General features: G+C 43.6%; 1 protein-coding gene across 11 annotated transcripts in view; it reads right to left on the bottom strand.

Annotated features, from left to right (window-relative positions):
• LOC306841018 (AT-rich interactive domain-containing protein 1B-like) overlaps positions 1 to 19,403 on the bottom strand; it is a 202,035-nt gene that overhangs the window by 100,385 nt on the left and 82,247 nt on the right. For all 11 annotated transcript variants that reach the window (XM_079370636.1, XM_079370628.1, XM_079370637.1 and 8 more), the window contains one exon: positions 12,329 to 12,433. In XM_079370636.1, coding sequence (XP_079226762.1) covers positions 12,329 to 12,433 — 105 coding nt within the window. The remainder of the gene's footprint in view (positions 1 to 12,328; positions 12,434 to 19,403) is intronic.

The raw sequence follows: 19,403 nt of genomic DNA, 5'->3' as shown, positions 1-19,403 counted from the left end.
GATAAGAGTTAAAGACTTGAGAGATGGCAAATCAGAACAGCTGTAACTCAATTCAGAGGCCATGCTAGAGACAGCCGTCTTCATCTCTCTCTCTCCCTCATCTTTTCCTGGCTCGGTACTGATTTCTCTCCATCAACTCATGAGCCATTATGTGGCAGTAATATGGCTGCTAATGGATGTACTGACATCGGAGGAAGCACACGGCAAGCCATTAGCAAAAAAAAAATAAAAAATGCTAGGCAAAGCTACCACAAGACTTTAAAATGACCACGACTTAAATGTGTTTTTGACAATACTTCGGATGGTGTTTGTTTGCACAAATGGACTTTCGCTTGTTGTGGTCCAGAAGTACTCCCATTCACTTTCAGCTCCTTGAAAAACAATATGGAAGAGTCTGGTTTAATAAGTGCAGAACATAGTGTCTCTAACAATAAAAACACTCCCGATGAAGTCCTTGTCCCGCTGACATGCAGAAACACATAGCTTAAAGGTCCCATATTCTGCTTGTTATGGTTTTAGATGCTCTTTAGAGTGTTTTTCAGGTGTCTTGTGCACGTTTAGGCACATCTATGTGCAAAAATTCAAAGTCTGCAGAAACACGGCTTCTCCTACGTCCTCCTGTTAGCAGCAGCAATAGCCGTATGAAACGCTCGATCCCTCGCCCCCCTTGTTGAAAATGGGTTTGTGATGTCACAAACTCATCATGTCACTGATCCAAGCCCATTGGCTCGTTGTAGCAAGCACAAGCTCCCCTCAGACTGACTGAAGCATTCCCAAGATGGTAAACGGGGTGAGACATGTCCAAGAACAAAGCCGAACGACTGGCCAATTAAGAGAGAGCAGATCAGATCAGATCAGATCCTGCACACGTGGGATCCTGAGCGCTAGAAACACAGGCAGATGAGAGAGGCTGTATGGAACGGCAGTACACGAAAACAGACACTTTTTCGAACAGTAGCGATTGTGAACGTACTGTTGTAGGCACATAAAATAGATATATGAACCCCAAATAGGGCATAAAATGGGACCTTTAAAATATCACTGTAGGTCAGGTTTCTTTTGCAAGGACTGCTGCATATGTTTTCCTAAATTCAGCTCTTTTTTTATGAATCATGATTGAGCCTGTGCGAGCTCAGCGGGGTCTTGATACATTATGATATAATTAAAACAACTAAAAGAAATGACTCAGTCCGTAGAGAAACAACAATTAAAACTTAATAAGAATCAATTAGTGCAAGCAAACCTTACTCAGAACAGGCAGAAACATCTCCAAGAATTAGAGCTCATAAAGAACCCATTAAAAACAAGATGTTTTCTCCGAACAGAAGGGATATGGTGTCTTCATTTGTAGTGTGGTACATCTGTCTGGAGGGAGTTTTATTTCCATCAAGAAAAAGAAAACATTCACACACATACTTGCACACACGCACTATGGGACGTGGCTCTTCAAGCGCTGGAGGTCACATTGTTGCAGGTAGAGTTTGTGAGGAGTCCCCAATCACACTGTTGGCGCACAGACACTCGAGCACAGAATGATAAAGAGACAGAGAGAGAGAGAGAGAGAGAGAGAGACAGAGAGAGGGATTCCTTTACTCGTTCAGCCAACTCTGACAGATGGCCGTACACTTCTAAAAGAGCAGTGTGACTGAGAAAATGGGCCATCAGTGACCCTCGCGGCGTGTCCTGTGTGTGGGCTTATGCATCTATGACAGTGTTACAAAAGCAAAGTATTGTCTCGTTCCTATTTTAAGCTGTTGCCAAGCCCTGATAGTAATCAGGCTGGCAGGACAGTAAACACGAGGCAGGAACTGAACAACGGGCATCGGTCAGGGCTGAATGCCAGGAGGAGAAAACCCATCCACACCTGCTTTCCCTCCTATGGCAGACAAACCTTCTCCACGCCTCTCTCCCCATCATTTCTGTATTTAATACCTTGTTTTGTTTCTTCCTGCTAACAGTGAATCAACCTGGACTTAAAAAACACTGAACTTGGCCAGGCGAAGATGGGCCCACACACCTTCAACAACACATTCACATGCAGGAATAAAGTCATCTCTGTATAAAGAGTAGCAAGTACACAATGCTGGGACACACACTTTGTAAAAATAGGCAATTAACACACTGTTGAACCAGTGGTTACATGAGAGGCGGGTTCAATTACACACACCCAGAGCAAAGGATCACGCACATGTGTGCACACACAAGGGCACAAACAAATAAAGCACTTTGGCACACACAAACACAACCCTCACACACACTCTGGCGAGCGTCCAGACTGAGTCTTGCTGCTTGTGTCTATAAAGCCCTGAGCACCATATCGACAACTGTAATAACTGTGGCTGGCAGGAGAGAGCAGATTACAGGAGCAATCATAGGCCCCACACACACACACGCACACACACACACGCACACACACACACACACGCACACACATCTTTTCTTTCTGTCAAGACCTCGTTCTCCTTTATAGCCAATACAGACTCACACACACACATTTATGGTCTTGCAGCTTACATCATGCTGGGACAATGTAGCGGTGAACAGTGGAAAAGTGTCAGTACGTCCGGGCTACTTTTAGAATATCACTGAAACATGTCCGTATCAGAGACAAATGGCAGAGTGCAGTCTCATTTGGACATAAAACACATGTAATAAAGGAAGACGAGACTAGACGAGATGCAGAAACTTTTTACAAACACATTTCAAAATGAATTTCCTTTTTTTTTTTTTTTTACTTCAGTTGCTAAATTTTTGTAAGAAATCCTGCTCTGAGCTGCAGGCCACTATATTAACCAGAAGAGGACAGATTAGGGGCTGATGAGAGTTTCCTGTGCTTTCACACCTTTTTAAATGCACATCCAATCTCTCAGAGGGAAACTCAGACTGGAAAATTGTTCTTTAAAGAGAAAGAAAGCAGGCGGTCAGTAAAGCAGCGAATGAGAAATCCAGTCTGTCAGCCAGCCGGTCAGCAAGGCTCCGTAATAGCAGCACAAGGCCACTGATGGAAAGTGAAAGTCGGCTATATTGGAGTGGAGAGAGCAGACTGAGATTGGGGTCAGAACTATATGGTGCACAGGCCAAGGGAAAGAAATATAAGAAGGGGAGAGTGGAGGAAATAAGAGGAGAGGTGAGAGAGGAGAGGCACGGAAAGTAAGTGAGGAATAAGGAAGGGGAGATGAACTGACATAAATGGTATGAAGGAAAAGGTTCTAATTTTACAGAATTTAAAAGGGAACTCCACTTGTCACATTTTCAAATCCTGTAGAGGCCTCATCATATACACATGTTGAAATTGTTTCATTTGTAATAAGACTTATATATTCCTCAGAACTTTGATATTGCGACTTTGTGCCACATCACAAAACTAGTGCTTTAAATAAAAGGAGAGAGGTTTGAAAGATGAGCGCAGAAGGGATGAATACAGAGGGTTTTTTTTCATTGCATTTGAAATGCAGTATTGAGCATATATGGTACTGCTCTCCTCTCCTGGACTTAAAGTCTTCTTTCTGCCTCTACTTCTTTCATTTTTCCGAATGTTTTGATCAGTCAGTTGTGTAAATAGAATAACAGAGGCGCCCTTTTGGGGACAGCTGATCGTCTCCGAACTGGTTTGGTCCACAGCTCCTACAGCTGTGTGTCCGATGTGTCCTTGAGCAAGACACTAAGCTCCACTTTGCTTCGGCGTATGAATGTGTATGAAATGTGATCCGTTACTTCTGGTGGCCACTTTACATAGAAACCTGTGGTGGTTAAGCACAGAAAAGTCCATTTTTAATTCAAGTAAGTTTTCATGTAAAGTTTGAGATGGATACCACTGAATATTTTCTCAATTTAACTACTGCATAAAAAACATGGCAACACATTAAAATATATAATATATATATATGACATATAGTACATAGTTGTTGCATCCAAGAAAAAAATATTCCCAAATTGTAGCCGAAAGTTATGGTGCCAGAACTGCATGCCCACTACATGAATACAGAGAATGAATGAGCTTTGGTTGTGTGTACACTGATGATAATGAAGTGAAGTGAATTTGTTTCCCTTTTCCTTACAAACCAGGAACCCTTTAATTGATCTGTTTCTCCTCTATTACCCCTATCCTAAGATCTGCTCTGTTCATTCCCCCATTTACTCTTACCTTCCCCTTTCTCTTATTCTTCCTTTTCCTTTCTCTCTCCGTCAGCCCAAGGAGAAGCGATTTGCAGCAGCAATCCGTCGCTAATTCTCGCTCAGCGTTCATGAAAAATGTATAGCATGGCAGACTGTAGGGAGATGCAGATTGGCGCTGGGCCCTCAGCTAGAGCCTGGCTCTGCATTAATGGAACATTATTTTCACCCTCAACATCCCACCAGCCGTCCTGGCTGTACACATCTCCCCTCTTCCTCTCTCTCCCCCTTCCATCCTCTCATTCTTTATTATAGTGTCCTATTCTAAAACAGTACGTAATGCATTTGTTCTTTCTTTCTTTCCTCTTCTCTTCCTTTCTTTTGTTTCTCTTCTCTCGATATAAGATTCCTTTTATCCATCTATCTTTGAAAAAGGCTTTTCATCTCGCTCTCTGAGTTTGATGAAACAAAAGCCATAAATATTCGAGGACTCAGTGGAATATTAGCAGCTCAAACAACCCAAACACAGCTATCTGCAATCAGAATGATTCTGTGTGTGTGTGTGTGTGTGTGTGTGTGTGTGTGTACGTGTTGCACATGTGTGCGTTTTGACACGCGCATGCTTGTGCATTTGCCTGTGAGCGCAGTGTGCAGCCTGCTAAACCTTCTCAAAGATAATAGGAGAAAAACTTGATCTTAATCTTTAAAAGGCGCAACATGAAGTTTGAATCATGCTGTGAAATGGGTCGTGTGTGTAAGTGTGTGTGTGTGTGTGTGTGTGTGTGTGTGTGTGTGTGTGTGTGTGTGTGTGAATGCATCTTAGCGTGAATTCCCAGATATGGTGGTGTTTGTGTGTGTGCATGTTTAAAGCACAGGTATCTTATGAGAGTAGATTAATAACAGCACTGTAATGCCATCAGGACTAGTCACAGTGTGGATCATGCATAATAAACCTCCCAAGGAGTTTACACACACACACACACACACACACACACACACACACACACACACACACACACACACACACACACACACACACACACACACACACACACACACACACACACACACACACACACACACACACACACACACACACACACACGTTACTATAGCAACCCTGGTGGAGTTGCTGGCCCTATCTTCAAAGTCAGATGTAATTTCAGCCTCCCAGCAGCCAGAGGGAGCCATGGTGATGACAGAACAGTCTTCCTCTGATGGCTCCTTCCTCCTTATACCTCTCTTTTAATTCCCACACTTTTTTTTTCCTCCTCCATTCCTCTCATGCCCCTCTCCCTCCTCCTGTCTTCCCCTGCCCAACCAGCCTGCTGGGAGACCAGGTTTTCAGAACCAGACATAAAAATAAACTCAGAATGACGGGCGGTGGATGACGCTGGGAAAGTCAGTCAGGTGAGTTAGCGAGTCAGAGGGACACTGAATGAACAAGAGGAGGAGAACAAGAAGGAAAAGGGATATAATGAGGGAAGAAAAGGTGGCGGATGATGTTGCTGTTGACTTTTCTTTCTTTTTCTAACTGTAACTGTTTCTATCTCTAGCTCCTTCCCCTACCCTCTATGAAATGTGATGAAAAGACCCATTGGGTAAGTTTAATAAAGAAAAAAGATTAACTGCTGCAAATATAAATCAATGTCTACTACATGTGTTACTTCAAGCCATAATATTATTCAACAAGAAAGACATTCTTCCAAATACACATTCTGAAATGTCTTCTGACAGGAGAACGTTTCCTTTCCAAACTACTAATGAATATCAAAAAGATGTTCCAATCTTTGTTCCAGATTGGCTCGATAACATTTGAAGCCATTTTAACAGTTAATTTAAATATTAATGTAACAAAGAAGAATCATCATTTATAATGGAGGAGTGAGTGCCAGAAGGGCAAATCTGGTACTAATGGTTTTGGAAATGAAATCTATACATCAAGTATTAACATGTGGACTTTTTGTGCGGGTTCTGAAATCAACATTCATTTACCAAAAGCAAATTAAACCAAATATAATAAGAGTGACCCGAGGTGATATCCAGCCAGGCTCCTCGTCACAATTTAAGAACAATGTTTGATGCAACACCTTGAAAGGACAAGCTCGACTGGTAAAACATGCAGTGTGTCATGTTCATGTAGCACTCTGTCACACAGTTGACTGTCCCGTGGAGGAACAGGAAGGACAGTTAGGAAAGTGTTGATGTGCGATATTTGGGTCCCTCCAAAACAAAAACACACACAACCAACACACATTGCCGCACAAAAGACACATATGCCGACATATGCCGTGCACGTCACCGAAAAACAGATCTGAGCTGTGTGTGTGTGTGTGTGTGTGTGTGTTAATGGAAACTCAGAGCAGTTAGCTTCTCTCCTCTGTCCTGAATTTGTCTTCTCTTTCTGTTTAGAGAAACACACTTTGGCAAAAGACACCAGCCACAGAAGGAAGAGCTGATGGGCAAAGGATAAAAAAAAAAAAGAGAGAGACAGAGGGGAAACATTTCTCTCCTTCTAGGGTCAGTCCTGCTCCCTCTTCCTCCTCCTCCTCGCTTATCTCCCCCCTCTGTCTCTCCTCCTCTGTAGGAGAGGCTGGTGGAGAGGCGCCAGTGGAAACCCACTGGTGTTTTCTTAACCAAGTTCAATCCTCCTTCTTTTCCCCCCTTCACTCTCGAAGCATGCAGCCTGTCACACACTGCGTGTATAGGGGGATGTAAGCATCGGGGTAGGTGAGTTTGTAAAAGTAGTGCTTGAGCTGAGTGCACACGCACACAGTTCTGCAATCTGCCCTTCACTCCGCTGTGCTGAGCTTCAGTCAGCAAGCCTGTCAGGGGTGGTTGGGTATAAACATGGCCTCCTCTTCTGCAACTAAGAGGCTTCTCCCCCCTCTCTGCTGCTCAGCCTTGTGTTACCAGTTTGCTTTAACAACCTACGCTGGGCAGCATAGTTCCCTGTAGGTAGAACAGTGTGTTGCCATCAAATTTCGTTATGAGACACAACTAAAAGCTTGAAGGCGAACAAAACTTTTCTGACCCCTCAGGGACTCTCTTATGGTGCATCCCCCCTACACAGGGGGTGAGGGTGCAGTATAAGCTGTAGAGACTCAGTGCCCTGCTAAAGGACACTTCAGCAGTGAGTTCAAATGGATCTCTAAATTGCTATTCATCTCAAGGCTTTGCAGACATTTATGTGAAGGTGAAATATGAAAATCCAGTTACACATATATTCAGACCCTGCTGCACGGAAGTAACAGTGGCAGCAGATACAATTTCAGACGCAGGTGAATCCTCCAGGTTCAAAAACATGTAGATGATGCAAAGAGATGAAAGATTTTTTTTTAAAACCAGATCAATTCTACTTCCTGTACATCTGTCTTTTTCAAGCCGTGGGGGGAACAAATGCTACAGCCTGGGCAAAAACACGTGTTCTTGCCTCTTGAGGATCAAAAAAAAACTACGCGTGTACATGAAACTGTGTGTGCGCGCTAAATGATTCATGAGGAGCAAACGAAAAAACAGGCTGGCATACAAGCGGAAAAATAGCCGGTCTGCATTTTAGATGAAGCCAGGGTCGCCTGACTTGCTGTGTCATGATATCGAGGTCTGCGGTGGAAAAAGTGCAAGGATGAAAACCCGCATTATTTGGAAGTACGACAACAAGAAATAGCGTTAAGTTGGATACACGCATATCAAATGACACGAAGTAAATTATGAACTCTTGTGAACAACTATCTCACGAGGGGTCAATGAATCACACACCTGTGCTCATACTTTGAGTGTCTAAGTCTGGTGTGACCATGAGCTTTCCCCCCTTCACCTCAGAGTGTGATGCTAGCTTCAGATTAGCTGTCCTATTCTCAGAGCTGCTATGTGTTCAGAGCGGCGGTGGCAGGAAGCGGCTGTGGCCTTCGGTGCTGCCGTCGGTTCTAAGAATAGGCAGCAGGGTCCAGAGAACATCTCATCTGAGTCTCCCTACCTCCCTCGTTCCCCAAACTTCTCTCTACTCGTCTCCTCACCCCTTTCCTGCAACCTCTCAATAACCTGAATACAAAAATACAAGTACAAATGTGGAAAAGGCATTTTGTCAGTGCACTATGAAAGTATATGTTGAGTGATTTAAATGTGCAGTATGTAATCTTGATGTATTCTTCATCATATGTCAACAAAATGGGTAATATTTTCTTTCAACCTTCAGTCCTTTCCTTCCTTCCTCCCCATCACCCCTGCACGTCTTTGCATTCTTTACTCCCTCTGCGTCCTTCTCTCCTCTGCTCTCTTACCCCCCTCGTGTGCACTAATGTGGAGGCTGACTCTGACCCTGCCGGATGACGTTACTGTGTGCTGCCTGCTGGCCTGTCTGCCTGCCTGGGGACTCTAAAATAAAACGCAGTGGGGAGAGCCAGAGTGAGAGCACATACTGTATAGGCAGCCTGACTGACATGTTCTAATAGAGCAGACACACGCGCACGCACGCTTGGTGTGAAAACGGCTCGCAAAGGACAGAATGTGCATCAAATTGTGAGATGTGTGTTTTGGTGAGCGCAGGTCTGTATGAGTGAGTGTGGGGGAAGTAAGAGAGAGAGAGAGAGAGAGAGAGAGAGAGAGAGAGAGAGAGGAAGGGAGGGGGGCAGGGCTCTGCAGCTGTGCCCTGTCAATCATTCCTGACCTAACACTCAGAAAAACAGAGAGGGCAAGGTGGACGGGAGTGTGAGGGAAGAGACAGCCAGGGAGAGATAGTGTTTCAGAATTTTCCCTTTTGTCAAATGAAAAATGAGTCAAGGAGTGGCAAATGAGCACTGAAAGTCATACAAAAATATTTTTATCTGTGAGGGTGTGTGTGTGTGTGTGTGTGTGTGTGTGTGTGTGTGTGTGTGTGTGTGTGTGCTCGTGTGAATAACATGCTGCTGCCGGAACCCCGTAGCCTAAATTCAACATCTCTCACCCTGTACAAGTGACAAAAAGATAACCACGTTTCACTTCACCGCTTCATGCCCTCTCTCTCTTTCTTACTCATTCCTTTTTCTCATCCTGCTCTTCACAACCCCCCCCCACCCGCCCTTCCACACCTCACGCTCCCACCCCCTAACACACTCTCTCTCTGTCTTTCCACATGGCTGGCCATCCTCTCCCATGTCCCAGAGGATGGGAGGCTGTGCGGCAGCTTGGCAGGCTGTCAGGGGAGCGCCAGAGAGCAGTGAACATGTAGTGACTGGAACAGGGGGAGGCACTGAGGTTGTATGGGGGGGGGGCGGGGGGGACTGAGGGTGGAAATCTCACACCTCAATGTGGCACTGGAATATACTGGCTCTGCTTAGCAACATTAGGCAAAAAAGATGCATAAGGTGATGTGCAACTTTGAGATGGAGAAATGAGGAGGGAGCACCTTCGAACCATCAAATGGTTCGTACTCTCAATAGACAATCTTTGTTCTGGCTCCAAACTTAAACATCGTGCAGAACTGGAGGAACAGACTCAGCCTGAGCACATCTGAATAAGTCACTGTATTTTCAGGCTGTTTGCTTTTTCATTTGAAACCAAAAACAGACAAAAAATAAAATGTCAATTTTCCATGTTTAGACCTCGAATGGAGCAGGGGAAGCATAAGTCAAAATGAAGCTTGAAATATTGTGTTACTTTCATAAAAATGAGGCACTTTGCAAATTAATTTGTTGCCTGAAGCTTCAGGTTAAGCTGAAGTTAGTTGTCACAGTCAGGTGTCAACCTAGCTGTCACAACCTGAGGACCCCGTCACCACCCTGAGGTTAGAGCATTGGAATGGTTAAAATGATTTTAATCTCTACCCTTCAATGTGTAAGTATTGACTACAGTGCCAGATATGAAAATAGGCGATCAATGTCCCCACATCAACTTTTTTCTTTTTCAAATAAGGGTTCAAAAACCGGTTGTTTCTTACCTTTTGTTCCACAATAAACACCCAAGATCCCATTGAACATTTGAATGTGACACTCATGTGGGGACACGCCGCTCATCTCCATCCATATCAGGCAACATGACCTTTTTTTATTATCTCAACCTCCCAACATGGTTTCGGCATTTTTTTCCCCACTTTGTTCAACTTGATTTTCATGGTTTCAAATGGACTGCCTAAAAGCACGCTGACCAAGCAGATACTGAAAGAGGAATATTGTTGTGTTAATGATAATAAGACGAATAAATATCAGGTGGTGACTGCAGGTTAACTGCTCACACTAATAAATCAGCCTTTTGATAAACAGCAACAAAGCTGTTACAACTGAACTGTACACAATGAAATCAGCAGTCACTCACTCCTCCTTTATTACGATGAATGACCGTCTTAGAGAAGCAACAGATTTCCTGTTAATGCCATGCATAAAAATGTGTCTCATTTCAATTCACAGCACAGCCGAAGCTACAAAGACAGGCAGATAGATGGTCAACACTAACAGCGATGCTAATGCTGCACTAACAGGCTAGTCCTGAGCACTTACATGTGTTCTTTCTGCTTGGAGCAATTAGGTGATATGCATAACAAGACATGCTGCATCTCCAACACATAACATTTTAAAAAATAACCCAAGGTGCATTGTGACTAGCGATTTGTGATAAGTTACTAAAGCGCCTTTTTCCCTTTGGTCTCGCTTCAAAAATCCCGCCACATCACACAGCAGAGTCGTCCCAAAACAACAACATGACACTTTGCCGACCCGCGCTCCCTCCCTTCTGACAGAGAATGGGGGGAAAAAAAAGATGACAGCAGCTTTAGATCTGACATCAAACGCCGGCGAGAGAGTAAAAAAAAAGAAAAAAAAGAAAAGAAAAAAAAGAAGGGGTTATATCTCTGCCGTGACAGCTTGCTGGAAGAGCCTGGCAAACGCCGAGCGATTTCTCTCCCCTTCTCTTGCTACCCTTCTATCTATCCATCTCTTCCTCTCTGTGTCTCTCTCTCATCAAAACTTGCCGCCGATTAGGATCTCGCAGAGCCATGCGCTTTGGATGGGATGTGAAAACACACGGAGAACCCAAGGGGGTAAAACGCCAGGATTAGAGTGGCGAGGGGAATATGGGGTGATAGTGATGGTGGTTCAAATAGATCGGCCCCTGTGACTGCAGTGGCTCCACGCCTCGCCTTCCTCTCCCGCTCCAGAATTCACACACTGATACATCAAGGCCATTTCTCATTATAGCACGAGGGGAGAAGAGAGAGAGAGAGAGAAAAAAAAAAGCTTTCATGATGCTACTTTAGAGGGAAAGACAGAGTGGGAAAAAGGGAGGGGGGCAGATGTAATGGAGGAAATAACAGAGAAAAAGATAGAGACAGTGTGTGAATGTGTGTGCGTGAGAAAGAGAAGCAGGAATAAGTTGGAATAGTGACAGATAAGTCGGCCTCTGAATGAAAGAAAAACACAAAGTCAAACTGTCAGTGTTTGTTGAAAGACAGAAGACAATTTGCGAGCACAGACTTTAAAAGTATCAGTATTATGGAAAATATAACCGCTTAATTCAAGTTCATACATTTAATTTAGCTTCTCTTGCGGTTTATTGCTCCGCTCCCGAGGCTTTTTCCAAAGCATCTGGTAAATTAAACGGCACACACCTCAAGGAGTGCCAATATTTGCCACTATTCGCAAATGTCTATTAATTCTGTTCTTGAAAGTGCAGAGGAGCTTGTGCGGGGAGAAAACGACAGAAGACGATCAGTTTGGCCAAGAAAACTGGAGCAGCCCACATCTCTGTGCTCTCATAGATCAGCGTGGCCTAACCGTTTCTCCAATACTCCTCCAGTCAACCTGCTTGACGATTTTTTTTTAAGCTTGCCCAAATGCCAAGAGTGTGTGGTTTCTGCGTGTGTGATTGCAGGAATGTGCGCGTTTGTGCATATGCTCATCTGTGCATGTGGGTGTATGTGTGAGGGAGAGCATGATGCACGGCCCCTTTTTGCCTTTGGCATGGGCGCCAGTCAAAACAAAGACATAAGCTCAGGGATATTAGTGAAATCCATGAATCCCGCTGATCACAGGTGGGTCACAGGTTGAGCTGAGGTGTCTGACTGGATGAGATGCCTGAAACTACAGTACATGACAAGCAGCAAACTACACAAGAAACAAATGCTTCTGCGCTCTTTCTCTAACTTTCGATCTCCCACACATACAGACACACTTAATACGTTAAGCAATATATGTCAAACTCTGCAACAATTTGCACTTAATGGAGGGCAAAACTGTCAATTACTCACCGGCAGACTGGACGGACGGTCGTGAGAGACGCTATCCTCATTGTTGGCCTTGCCAGAGTTCCCCGGGGCCGGACCCCTGGAGCTGTAGGTGTCCTGCTGCGACTCCTGGAAAGAAACACCCAAGATGGGGAAAATGTTACGTTTTTTTTTCTTTATTTTTATTTTTTTTTAAAGATTATTGCCAAGTCATGGAAAAGAAATATGGAGCCCCTGAAGTCCCAAAAAGTTAAAAAAGGGAAAAGTTATTCATATTGTGTAAAGAAAAGAAAGAACATACAGACAACAACTGCTCAAGGTCATTTTAAAACAGGCCTCTGAACATGTCAAAATAATATGCTCAGGGTTTTAGATGAGTTTGTGTACTTTATTTGATTATTTTCTTCATGTCAACATCCAAATGATTTCAGCTTCGTACTCAGGTACATCACAGTAGTTATTCCCTTGAGAAGGGATAGACACACTCCTGTTGTAAATATAATATTGTGTTAATAGGAGTGACAGGGATGGAGTAAATGAGTCGGCATGTGAGTGTGTGTCAGGTTTAAAAGGATGCAATAAAGACTCTGATCCCGGCTTAGATCGAGTCACAACACAAAAGCTGCATGAGGAAATAAACACCGTACATACAGACTGAAAATCATCCAAACACGCAGCCATCAGCACGCCATACTCGCCAATTCACTTCTACCAAATCCCAGCCTAACCACACACTAATCCACCGAGCACACACACAAATACGAACACACAGAGACACACACACATACACACAGTCCTATTGTTCAATCTAAGTCATTTTCTTTCCCTCTGTAATCACAAGCCTATCTAGTGTAAACCAATTTTCTCCCCATTGTCGGAGGTGTTGCCCTCTCTCGCTCCCTCCCTCTGAATCTCTCCCTCCTTTCCTCTCTCTCTTCTTTTCATTCACCGCGGAGGTCGTTCCTCCATCATGTTAAGCGTTGGCAGCACAATGGCAACTTGTTAAAGAGCTCTGAGAGGAAGGATTAGTGATAACTGATCGGCGAGACGCGGAGAGAGATCACATGCGAGCGGCCTGCACGCACAACATACGTGTGCGCACACACACACGCGCACACACACACACAAACTCTTAAGGTGTATTCAGGTTTTCCTCTCAAAATCCGTTTCCCCCCTACAGTTTGATTTCTTATCTGTTGTTTGATTATACTGTAGTAGGTCGGCAATATCCCTGTCAGCTAGGTGATATAATTTTACAGCACAAGATTATTCTTCACAGCAAGAAATGTATCATGTGAAATAGATCTATCATTAGAGCATTAAACGGCTCGTAATTTGAGGATCCAGAGTGAATGATACGATTTCAGTCTTTGTACCCTCTTTTAAAATCTGATATGAGCTTTTATGCACACCATGAACAGGACGTTTCCTTTCAAAGTGGCGTCGCGCACACACAGTTTTGTCTGCAGCTATTAGCAGCTGTGCTCACACATAGAGAAAAGTTAATGTATTCATTCATCAATTATTAAGAACAGGTAATGTAATGACCTTAAATACTCAAGAGTAGTCCCTTCAAACTCACATTTAAATTATAATCCAATTAAATCACTGAGGAGGTGAAATTATAGATCATTTTAAATATTCAAATGTTTACTCTATTTCGTTCTGTCTTTGCAGGCAGGTACCCAACACTTCCACTGAAGCAGTGGTTCTCGACTGTTCCAGCCCCACTAACTACTCCTTCATGGAAAATTGGAGGCACATTTTTGATATTTTTCAATGAGTCAGATTTTATTTAATAAAAAAAAAAAAAATGTTGCAGTTTGGACCTCAGACAGTACGAAGCGTGACAGAACAAAAGAAACTGAACGAAGCAATCTTGTTAAAAAAGCGCTGCATAGACTTTTTTTTTACACCTTCGTGACCCACTGAAAACAGCTCCCAACCCAACTTGTGGGTCTCGACCCGCCAGTTGAGAACCACTGCGCTAAAGTATTCTCAGAGTTCGTAGCACACTCATCAACTGTAAAGCCCTGTTTTTGTTTAGTTTTTTTCCAACCCTGGGTCTTCAGAGTCTTTGCTCCTAAAATGATGTTTTCTTTAAACATTTTTGACGATTTCACTAAATGATCAAACTGTGACAAAGTCAAGTGTTTTAGTTAAGAGATGTGTGTTAGAGAGATAGAGAAAGGGTGTTGATGGACATGAGAATGATATTTAAACAGCTGAATGTTATCACACGTTTATTCCTTCATCAACCTAACTTCTAATATTTACTGACCACAGCTAAAAACTACTCCAAAGAAGTTTAAATTAAAGTTTTGAAAAAGAACATCGTGATAACTTCCCAGCTTTCATTGCTGATATTTTTCTACTTTGTTCGTAAATGTTTGAACTCTTGGTGTCTCAATGACATTAGACCAAGTATATGTATCCTCTCTCCCCATTTAAAAGCCAGAGGAAAACCCTGTTCATCTATCACAGGATCACATCCTGTAACTCCCTCCCTATATTTGAATGGATGCAGAAAGATGCTCAACATCAGGATGGCAGAAAAAATATGGAGGCGCACTTTTCAAAACAAAGCCACGCTATTTTTCCTCGTCAGGGCCCTGGGTTAGCCCTGTGTTTGTGTGCACAGCCCCCGTGTTTATCAATGGGAGCCTGGACGCACGCCAAACATCATGCTTTTATTACATGGTCGGAAGTGCTCAACTGAAGCCTCAGACACCAATACACCTCCGCTGGTAAATAAAGGCCTGGGGATTGGAGGGAGGGAAGGGGGGGGGGGGAGAGAAGAAATAGAGAAGAGGGGACATGTAGTGGCATTTTTTTTAGAAGTGTGGAAAAGTTCGCAAATGCACACACACACACTTAGAAGATGCACACATGGACAGACAGTTACTCAGACAGTGAAATGAGAAGAGTGGCTGCTGACCCAAGTTCAATATTTACTCAGGCATATGAGTATGTAGTGTGTGTGTGTGTGTGTGTGTGTGTGTGTGTGTGTGTGTGTGTGTGTGTGTGCGTGTACTCGAGAGGATTTCCGTTTTAAGTGGGTCAAAGTGAGGTTAGCCTCATACTACTGTTTACACTCCCGTTCTTACATCATCGCTGTCAACTGTAATACGGACGGAAAGGGTAAGCGAGAGAGAGAAAGAGAGAGAGAGAGAGAGAGAGAGAGAGAGAGAGAGAGAGAGAGAGAGACTGGGAGGAGAGAAACAGATGTTTGGAGAAAAATACACAAGGTGAGATGCGAGAGAGATAGGGAAGGAGAAAAGGAAGTGAAAAGGAAGCACAGGGAAGGGGAAGCAGGAAGAGAGAGAGAGAGAAAGTGAGGAACAGGATAGAAAAAGCAAGAGACAGAGAACATCAGAGGCAAATGGAGGAGTGCTGCGAGTGCATCCTTTCATTTGAGGTTTTTTTTTTTCCAGTCCATTGTCTCAAAATCCCATTTCCCAGCTAATTTAGAAGCTTCTAAAATACACTCCACTCCATACCTTAAGCCTTAGGCCACAGCTAATCCTGTCTTCACACACACTTACACGCACACACACGCTCATTCATCCTCCGTGCTTTTCAAAAGACTTCATCTTGGCATAGTAGAAGCGAATGAAGGATATTGAAGGCAAGCGTTTGAAGTACATGAGGGAATGCAGGAATCAAACTGTGAGTTAAATGCTATTAGACAGCTGTGTGGAGAGGCAGTGTAATATTAGATTTGATTGAATAGATGACTGCTGAATGTGGTGTAATATATAGAGCCGGAGAAGCTTTATGCAGACATAAATCAATATTGCAGCACCATGTTAATCCCACTAACTCAGGAGGGGGAGTCAAGTCGGTAGGTGTGAGATGTACAGAAGAAACAAACGTGTCAATGTCACACATCAACAATTGTTTGGAGGTGCGTAAGTGTTTCTTTTCTGGAGCAGTCCTACTTGTGATGAAATCTTTTTTTATACTGTGTCATCAAAAAAACGAGGTCAAATGTTAAGTCGTTTCAGAATATCGCTTTCCTGTTAGTCATTTGGTCCAAGTGTCATCTCGCCCGCCACGCTGCTCTTTAAAGCAACTCCATTAACAAACGACAATACACCTGCTTTCTTTCTTTGCTCACACCTCAATTAAGAATGCTTTAGTGGTTCTCTGTGGTTGGTTACACTGCCCACTTTGCAATGGCGCATTTAAGCAGGGAGCAAGGTGAGACGGTGCATCGCTTGTACAGTATGAGAAAAGAATCTGGCGTGACAGCAAATAAGCACATTTGATGCCGCTATTTCAGACAACAAAAAGCAGAAAGAGCAAAAAGACATTATGTTAAATTGATTGAGGCATACGGAAGAGGATTAGATTAGGGCCAGGCTTTTTTTTTTGTTTTCTTCTTCTTGTCCTTACACCCTGTCATAACAGCACGTAAACGTGTTTGCAGTGCGCCGACTCGTTGTACATCGGTTAACAATTTCATTCTTTGCTCTGTGAATTTCAGTTTCCCCTTCAAACAAGACACCAAGTGCTTTTCTATTGAAGGTGGGCAAACGCGTGTGGTGCTTTGTATTGACGAGCTACTGACTATAATCACACAACTCAAAGGCTCGTCAATAAACGGCTCACACTGAGCTGGATAAAGTTTTTTTCTCCGGTGATGACACATCATTTCAAACGCTGATGTGGTTATTATGAATACTCCACTATCTCCACTCTGTAAAACAAACTAACAAGATCTGTTGAGTGAAAAAAGGCGAGTGCCAGAGCCGTGTAGATGCCCCTCCTACCTCGTGCCTCATCCTCGGTACACAGAGCAAAATAGAAACTTGGATTTGGGGGGGAAAAGGAGCGCTATTTTGCGCTGCATGGCCGTTTAAGTTTCAAGTCAGAACTCTGACCTTTTTCTGAGTCGGATGACTTTTCCTTCCACAATTTGATTTTGGAATTTTGTCAATTTGACAAGTGAGCTTAGTGTAAATTACAGAAATCCTTTTTTTTATGTAAACATTATTGGTTGTTATTGGGGTTTTTTTTAACAATCAAAGTCTGCTCCGGACTTTCTTGTTTTAAAAAACAGATTTCATCACACATAACCTCATGTGGATTTTAATGGTCAGCATCTTCCTTCCTGATAACTTGGTGATTCCCTCCTTCTTGTGCACATTACTTTTCTTCTTTGGTCGTACTTTTGTTCGCCCCCGCAGCTCATTCTTAGCTGCTCCCCGACTCTGCATCAGGTCACCTAGTCCTCCTTTCTCCTGTATTCTTTGCATCTTGTCTTACCAATCTTTTGGCTTTTCCTCCATCTCTTTCCTCTTCTTCGTTTGGAACAAGCCTCTCCCTTATCTAACTTTCCATCCCAGCTCAGTTTCACGATCTCCATCTTTTCCCGCCAATGTGCACCTTCTCATCAAAACCACATCCAGCCCTCTCTTTCTCCATGACTCCTCGTCTCTGGTCGTTTCTCCTCATGACTACCAAATGAATGTGCCCCCCCCCCCCCCCCATCCCACCCCCCACTTTGCCCCTGCACCTTGGCAGATGCACATCTCCACAAAATCTGACGCTAATGCCATTAATATTCATTAAAAATTAAGCTTAATTGCGTGTCTTTAGGAGAGTGGCACATAGACCCCTCCTCCGCAACACACTGCCTCACCAGACAACCCCTCCTCCACACACACACACACACACACACACACACACACAGAAAGACGTACACACTCGAACACAGAGAGATTGAAGAGTGAGCGTTTCCGCAGCACTCTGTCTGCTTGTCTTCATTTCTTTATTTATACGTTTGTTGTTGTAGGTCCTGCACTTACAGACATGAAAGAAACAGTCCCTACGCATCAGAGAAAGGAGGAGGGGGTGTTGACGGTGGTGGGGGCAGGGACATCCATATTCAACATCCTCCTTTACGCACACATACACACGTTGGTACAGATTTGCAGTCACACACACACACACACACACACACACAACACAAATCAGACTGACTGAACCATAATTGCTGCAACAATCAGCAGAGAGAGCGAGCGACACCACGTTCTGCAAAATGTGACAAATCAACATTTGGTTCTGGAATGCTTGTCTTTCATATTTTCTTGACAATTACATTTTTGATCCATTTCTGAAATGAATGGAATACATTGCATTACACTGAGATTAAATCAAATGTGCAGTATATATATAATATATAACTGCCTTTTAAAGTGTGTTCTGGTGAGACTGAATGTAAATGACGCCTTCATATTTCAGGGTACAACCTGTTATTATCATCACGTCAAAGGTGACCATTAGAATGAAAAACAGCTGTGGTATTTGTATTTGTGAAAGTGAGGTGTGCGTATGCCTCTATACCTGTGAGCTCTGTTGGTGTGTTTGTGTATGTATGTGTGTCCAACGTATCTTAATAGGTCCATTTGTAGCAGGGCCTGTTCTAGTGCCGTGTCCTTTAGATTGGATTCTATCTCAGCAATCCCCCTGACCTTTAGCACAAAGAGACTACAAGAGAGGACCGAAGATCCGACACAGGACACACACACACACACACACACACACACACACACACACACACACACACACACAGAAACAAGCCGGAATGATTCCCGCACATAGCAGAAACACACATAGCTGACGTAGGAAGAAATGCACGTGCAAAGACACAAACAATGCTTCACAAACACACTGGTATGTGTGCAGGCCTTCCCACAGGGATGATGTCTGATGAACGGTTTTAGCAGCAGATGCCGTTGCCAGGGCTTTCATTTCCTTTCCTCTACACAGGCTAATCAAATAACAGCCAGTCTTTGTACCGTCTTCACTTCACACACTCCTCGCAAGTCCCTGTCACCGCCACCAACCCAATACGCCCATTCACTACAATTGCCTTGGCTCACAGTTAAAGAGGACATCCACCCAAACTGGTATACACACACATGACTTTTGCTAAAGCACGCAGGAACAATAGCGCCGTGTTGGCGAACTCGACTTTGTGACATTTTTATTTTTTTTTACTGATTCTTTTTCTCTTTGTCTGTGAAGTCTGTATCCAGGAACAAATGTAGCGGCATTTCCTAACAAATGGCAGCTAAATGAGGCCCCTAGG

This window comes from Symphodus melops (assembly GCF_947650265.1).
Source record: "Symphodus melops genome assembly, chromosome: 19".
Lineage (NCBI taxonomy): Eukaryota > Metazoa > Chordata > Actinopteri > Labriformes > Labridae > Symphodus > Symphodus melops.
The sequence above is the reverse complement of the archived record's forward strand: the minus strand, read 5'-3'. Positions and strand labels throughout refer to the sequence as shown.